Source organism: Neomonachus schauinslandi, chromosome 13 (genome assembly GCF_002201575.2).
Source record: "Neomonachus schauinslandi chromosome 13, ASM220157v2, whole genome shotgun sequence".
In the NCBI taxonomy this organism is placed as follows: Eukaryota; Metazoa; Chordata; class Mammalia; order Carnivora; family Phocidae; genus Neomonachus; species Neomonachus schauinslandi.
Genome location: NC_058415.1, coordinates 46,570,277 through 46,577,371, shown reverse-complemented (window position 1 = coordinate 46,577,371; position 7,095 = coordinate 46,570,277). Strand labels below are relative to the sequence as shown.

Here is a 7,095-nt window from a genome sequence, read left to right as displayed (position 1 = left end):
AGTCGCTCCAACCGAGCGAACTCGCTCTGAGACCGCGAGCGTCTCCGTTGGGGGCGGGGGGAGCGCAGCGCCGGGAGGAGGGCGGAGGGAGGGGGGAGCGCCGGCTGCGGAGGGGCTCAGGGCTCCCTCCCTGCCACGGCTTCGTCAGACACCCCGCGCCAGCCTCCCGGGCGAGCCGCGGAACCGTGACAGCAGAGGCCCCGCGTGGGGCGACTTCAGGGGGTGTCACGTTCACAGCGAGTTCAGAGCGAAGGGCGCCTCCTTGGGAAGACAGCAGAACGGCGCTCTCCTGGATGGAAAGACTCCTGCAGGAGGAGTCGAGGGGCAGAGTCGGGGGGTGGCTTCCGCCGGCCCCGGAGGAGGAGAGAGGAGGGGCGGGCTGGTCACGAGAGGCTGGGGCGGGCCACTGGCGCCCGACCTCGGCGGAGGGAGGGAGGGAGCCAGGGGGCAAGCGCTGGGGAGCAGCATGGAGACCTCCGCAGACAGGCTGGCCACCGCAGCCGCCCAGGGCCGGGCCGACGAGGTGCGGGCGCTGCTCGCGGCTGGGGTGCCGCCCAACGCGCGGAACCGCCAAGGTCGGAGCCCGATTCAGGTGGGTGAGCCGGCCTGCCGCGGGAGGAGGGGGTGGCGGGCGACTTTGGAGCACAAGCTTTGTAAGGGAGTCGGAACCAGGCCAGCGTTTCGATTCTCGGTAAAGGGGAGACTTCTTGGCGAGTTCTCAGGTGGAGTTTGGAACCGAGACCTCCCCGTGTCCACGTCCTGGGGGCTTAGGAAGCCACGAGGAATGAGGAGGCACGTGGGGTGCAGATCCTTAGAGTGGTGTGGAGATGGGGGGGTGAACCTATTCGTGTTCATACAGTTCGAGGTATGTTCTTTATCTGATACACGGTTGCGAAAGTTTGCGGTAAAAAGCAAGATTTTAAAGAAATGGAAGGTTTGTTGGGTCCACTAGCCCGGAACTCAGATCCCCGAAGGGAGCTGATCATCTTCTCTTCTGGGGGGGGGGGGGCAGAGGGGGATTGCAGTGGAAACCTTCTGCTGTGTAAATTGAATAAATACCAGTTGAAATTATTCAGAAGCAACTATATATTGTGTTTATTTTTACTTTAACCAAGTAAAGAAAATATATGCTTGTTCTAAGAATTTAGGTAATACAGACATATGAAGAAAAACATTAGTGTGATCTTGCCTGAAATAATGTCGTCAATTTAGTCACCATTTTGAAGGTATCTCTTATAATTTTTGTTATTTTTAACTTGCTTGCTATAGATTAACTTATTTGGGACAGAGTTTTCAATTCCTCACTGTTCAAAAATGTCGTTTCTCCCCTCCTCACTCCAGTTGTGTGTATGGGTGGGGGTGGGGGGGTGTTCAGCATTTGTGGTGGTTGTTTGCCTTCACTAACTTCCTAAATCCAGGCTAAAAAAAACGATTTCTTCCTGGCAGTCACCACCCTAGTTTTATTCCCAATGTCCACAGTGATTTCTGATTCTGAAAAATAAAATCTATGTGAAACAAAAGCTTACTGCACAAATTCCAGCATAACAAGACAAAGGAAAGTAATTGTACCTGCCATTTCACAGATTTCACAAGTCAGTCTTCCTTTCCTGAAACTATGCTACATAGGATAAATTTTATACACTTTAAAATACAGATATAAAAATAAAACCAAAATGCCTTAAAACTTGAGATTATTTGGGATTTGAAGTGCAAAGAGATTTTGAGAGGAGAGAGGCTGTGTGATGGTAGAAGAAAAGCATGAGTCCTTTAAAAAGAATGCATGCATGATTCCTAATTTCTCTAAAATTTTGCTCGGAGACCGTGAGTTTGACCTTGAAGTTCTGGAATATGTTAGAAGAGGCTTTATTTGTTTAAATACAAAAAGAAAAAAGAAAGTTGGATAATTAGATTTAACAATTTTTTTTAATAGGGAAGATAAGAACATAGAGAAAGGGGGGCATGATTTTGGTTTAGAATCCTAACCAAACTTGTGTTTAATATAAAACTAGTTTATAGAAAATTTTAATTAAAGATAATGTCTTATCGAATGGATTTAAGCACTCTACAAATATTCATTTAATTGATTTTTTCTTTTTCCTTTGGATTGCTATTTAGATTTAAATATTTAAATGTTAGGTTTCCTTCCATACTTTAATACTGCAAAATGTAATGAAAACCTTTAAAATCAGTTAAATGATGAAGTACTTCACTGGATAAACACAATGTTTCATCTATTATATTTTCACCTGTATTATATATATATATATATATATATATATATATATATATATATATATATGTGGAAGGTGACTTCTTCTAAGAACAGGTTTTAGACATGTGTTTTCTAGCTCTGGCACTTGCAGTAGAGCTCCCAAAAGATTATGGTATCCTTGGGTGTGGCCCCTTTGTTCTAGAAATTGACACCATAATCTGTTAGAAGTCTTGCATAATTAAGTAAAGGTGTGAGAGCTTTCCCCCTTTTTCTTTTAAAACAGTGAATTGTTCTAATCCACTGAAATAGTTTTTATTTTTGTAGCTGTAATTTGGTTCACTGATATTGTCTCTCTCTTTTTGAAAATTAAATCAGTTTCACTTTCTCCAGACAAGAATCAACCACTATAGTATAACTTATTATGTTTCCTTGGTTTTGAGAAATTAAAAAATTCATCTTCAATACAGAATGAAATGAAAAATAAGGAATTTCTCTTTATACAGTCACTGTTGTCTAGCTAATATAATCACACAATGGTTACCCTAAAAAAGAATTGTGTCTTCACTATCCACCATGCAACACTCAAATTTTAAGGTTGCTGTAATTGTGGATACTATTTAAAGATTCCTCTCTGGTAATGACTTTGTTTCAAAGATGATTTATGAACCAAATGAGGGGAGCACCTCCTGTTTAATGAACTCTCAGAGTGTAAACTTGGGAAGTTTCTTAGTTTCCTATCTCTGCTGTAACAAATTACCATAACTTTCGTGTCTCAAACCAACCTAAATTTATTATCTTGTAGTTCTGGAGGTCAACAGTCTAAAATGGGTCCACAGGGCTGCATTTCTTTTGGAAGTTTTAGAGGAGAATCTGTTTCTCTGTCTTTTCCAACTTCTAATGGCCATCAGCATTCCTTGGCTCATGGCCCCTGCATCTTCTCTCTGACCTCCATTCTTAGATCTTTCCTCTGTAACCTTCTTATAAGGAAACCTGTGATTACATTGGACTCCTCCTGACAATTCCCGTTAATCTCCCTCAAAATACTTAATTTAATCACATCTGCCAAATCTCTTCTCCCATGTAAGGTATTATATTCACAGGTTTTAAGTGTGAGGTAGTAGACATCTTTGGGAGCATTATTTAGCTTACCACAAGAAGGAATTTAGGGGCTGGTTAGACAAAGCTCATTTTATACTTAAAGAAAGTGAATTTTAACATTCTGGGAGGCTAAGTGTAGAATAAAAGTTTTACAAAAATTAAAGGTTTGCTGTTTTCATTTTCACTTTTTAACAATTACCTCGTCCTGGGCTTGGATATACAGAAGAAAACCATACAAAATCTCTGGGCCTTACATAATTTTGCATCAAAATGAGGGGGGAAATACAGGAGGTTAGGCTGTAGTTCAAGCCATTTTGTCCCTCACCCTTTTGCTATTGTCTGTGCCTCTGGCAGTGTTGTGTGTGTGGCTGGAACTCAGCAAAAGTTTGGAGAATATAATGGAATTCAGTGTGTACAGAAAAATGAAATGAGTAGGAGAACTGGCTAAGGGAGTTGGTAACTGAAAACAAATAGAGAGTAACTAGACACCTGTGGCTTGCACCGGCATCTGCATGGGGTGGGGGCTTCACAAATAGTTTCTTTAGTCTTGCCCCTGCCACCCGTCCCTGCCCTGACCACTCTGCTCTCTCCGGCAGGTCATGATGATGGGCAGCACCCGCGTGGCCGAGCTGCTGCTGTGCCACGGCGCGGAGCCCAACTGCGCCGACCCTACCACCCTCACCCGACCTGTGCACGACGCGGCCCGGGACGGTTTCCTGGACACGCTCGTGGTGCTGCACCGAGCCGGCGCGCGGCTGGACGTGCGCGATGCCTGGGGCCGCCTGCCCGTGGACCTGGCTGAGGAGCGGGGCCACCGCGCTGTCGCCGGGTACCTGCACGCAGCCGCGGGGGGCACCGAAGGTGGTAGCCACGCCCTTACGGAAGTTGCGGAAGGTCCCGGCAGGTGAGGGGGCAGATTTAAGAGTTGAAACTCAAGAGAGCTTCTGCAGCCCAGTGCACTCCTTTTTTTCAGAAGAGAACTCTGGCTCCAGGGGAGCAGGGTCTTGGGTCTTGCCTCAGCTCTCGCACTGCCACCCTGTAGGACAACCCCACTGTCCCAGTCGCACTGCCTCGCTCGGGCTGCGGACAGGAAATAGCCTAGATGGATTTCCACACATTAAAGCCCATCCCACAAACCGTACCCCTATTCCCGCAAACACTCACCCTCCCCAGAGCTCAAGCCCTAGACTGTGGAACAGCGACGACTCCGGAGGCTAGAGGTCTAGTGGCCCCTCTTCCTCCAAACTAGCTGGCAGCAGCATCCATTTAGCTACCCTCAGTTTGCGCATTAGCATACATAGGTAGCTGGACCAACCCTGCTATTTCCAAAAGCATTTGAATGTGCCATCGTCTGGAAGAGATCTGTCACCCCCAATTCTACTGCAAATTTTGACAAAATTCGACCCTCTGCTCTATGCGGTGTTGTTTTCCAGAGCTGCCGAAGGGAGAGAGATCTCTCCAACGCTGGCAGTCTGCACCAGGGATTTGCTACACTCTCTGAGAAACAGAGACCCTCTCTTAAGCTTTTTCTTCTCTGCGAGAGAGATCACTGAGAGAGGGAAGATGGCCATGTGATCCTCCTTGCCTTCTCCTTCTACAACCACAAAGCCTTCTTCTCTTGCGGTCCCCTTTCTCCACTTCCACTCCTGCCTGCCTGAAGTACCAACTTTACTGATTTTTTCTGAAGGGAGAACCATATATATATATATATATATATATATATATATATATATAAAATTAACACGAATATTTCAGGTAAACCATAACTTCGAAGATACTAAGATCTATCCCATTTTGGCTCAGAATTGGGGCACTAGACCCTCTAGGATTTAATGGGGCCTGAGAGGACAGAGGAGAGAGGCTTGCTCTGAGCCCTAGACCAGAGATGCAGCGAGTTTTGAGCCTTCGGCGTGGGAAGTTCGAAGATCTCCTTTAGCCTGCCCACCCTCTCTCTCCACCAACTGAAGTTCGCATCCGGACACAGCGCAGGGCGAGGGACCAATCATAGGGCCGGTTGTGCGGCGCAAGAACCGGGAGGAGCTGAAGAGAAGGATTAGGTGACTGAGTCCGGCAACCAGCAAAAAAATAGAGTAACCCTTAATAAGCAAAACTACGAGATTTGACCCACGCACACAAGTCCGTCCACTCCTTTCTTCCTCCCCTCCATCCCTCCCTCCTTCTTTCCCTTTATCCTCCTACATAATCAGCTCCATTTTAGATGGGACTTAAAGTGAATGAGACAAAACAGGAGTTCTGCCCTCATAGAGCTTACATTCTGGGAAACAGACTTTAAGCAATAAACAACGTATTTTCAGACAGTCGGTTTGTGAAACCAATGTGAAGGATAAGAGTGAAGTCTGAATGGGAAGGGGGTTTTAGGGTGGTCAGAGAGCCTGACTGATGAAAAGAGATTAGCTACTGGAGGCAGAAGCACTCTGTACACTTCGCACAAGTGCAAAGACTGTGGCGGTCTAGGACAGAAAGGCCGACTGGAGCGCGCACACGGCGAGATCACTCGAGAGGACGGTCAAAGAAAGGATGCTAGGTCGAAACGTGGATTTTGTTCGAGAAACTTTAGAAAGCCATTAGCGGGTTTGGGAGAGGGAGCCTGGGGAAAAAGACGACAGGACTGGAACCGAATGTCCCTATACTGCCCAGCCGCTCTGGCGCCTCAGGTGCCCTCAGCTTACGCGTGTCGCCAAGTCGCTCTGCGTCAGGTGCAAGAGACCCCTACAGATACGCGAAGAGCCTGGCGCTGTGTGTGGCATGCCCTCAGCACGCATTATATACCCAGGCTTTCCTGTCGCAAGCCCGCCGGCGGCATGGCCGCGCCCTCCCTGCCCTCGCCTGGCGGGCCTGGAGCTCGGCGAGCCCGAGCAGCCAGCCGCGTAGTGCAGGCGGTATCTGCGGGGCTGGGGAGTTGGGCTGCTGACAGGGTCCAGCCTTGACGGACAGACCCTGTGTTGAGGGGTGGGGATATTGATAAGGGGCCAGCGAAGCCGTCTGAGAACCTTGCTCATACGTGTCTGAATACCGGGTGGGAGACTATGAGGGGAAGGAGGGATGGGTCGCACACCCTTCATTTCTAGTTTCTAATGTGTTTTTTCTTTCTGCCCTCTGCAGACAGCCCGGACTTAAAGAATGATTGAGATCTAAAGACACCTCAAAATGGTTTGATCTTCAGTCAACAAGTAAATTACCCCACCCCACCCAACTTGCCTGCCTTCTTAGTTGCCATTTATCAAATAGCGCTTTTTAACACTGTAGACTGCTTCTCCTTACCCTAGACTTCCATTTGTATTTTCATTTATACATTGTTATAAAAGGTAAAAAAACAAAAAAAAAACACTGTTTCTGCCTTTTTATTATTGGGTTGGAGTTTTCTGGAACTTTAGGCCTATGTGGGCACTTCCTCTTTCCAGCCTCGCACGCCCCAGGGTGCTGTTGTTACAGACATTTAATGAACTAAGGATATGAAACTTAAATGGGTTACATGGCCTTTCCTGTGTCATAAGGCCATCAAGCGGTAGTGCCAGGGTTCACTTAAAAAAAAAAAAAGTGTTTTTTTGTTTACTCATTTGTTCAGTCAACATTTATTGAGCACCTATTATGGCACCTTGCCAGGGGGAGGGAGGAGAAAGACATCAACTAATGAACACACAAACACATGACTAGAAATTTTAACACCAATTTCATTGACTAGAAGGTAGTATTTTTTCCAAAAGATAAATGCATGCCACAGTAAGAGTACACAGCATGGATTGTAAGACTTCTGGATTTCAGAT

At 46.7% G+C, this 7,095-nt stretch overlaps 1 protein-coding gene across 1 annotated transcript; it reads left to right on the top strand.

The window, feature by feature from the left end:
• The first annotated feature begins 395 nt into the window (after positions 1-395).
• Positions 396-6,459, top strand: LOC110572649 (cyclin-dependent kinase inhibitor 2A-like). The gene is made up of 3 exons (XM_021681045.1): positions 396-592; positions 3,907-4,205; positions 6,426-6,459. The coding sequence occupies exons 1-3, from the start codon at positions 467-469 to the stop codon at positions 6,457-6,459; spliced, it is 459 nt and encodes a 152-aa protein (XP_021536720.1). The 5' UTR covers positions 396-466.
• The last annotated feature ends 636 nt before the right edge of the window (positions 6,460-7,095 follow it).

What these genes read in the sequence shown, in the direction of transcription:
- LOC110572649 (XM_021681045.1), top strand. Translation starts at nt 467, where the DNA reads ATGGAGACCTCCGCAGACAGGCTGGCCACCGCAGCCGCCCAGGGCCGG. An exon ending in AAGGTCGGAGCCCGATTCAG is followed by an intron (nt 593 to 3,906) that starts GTGGGTGAGCCG and finishes TCTCTCCGGCAG; the next exon opens with GTCATGATGATGGGCAGCAC. An exon ending in CTTACGGAAGTTGCGGAAGG is followed by an intron (nt 4,206 to 6,425) that starts TCCCGGCAGGTG and finishes TTTCTTTCTGCC; the next exon opens with CTCTGCAGACAGCCCGGACT.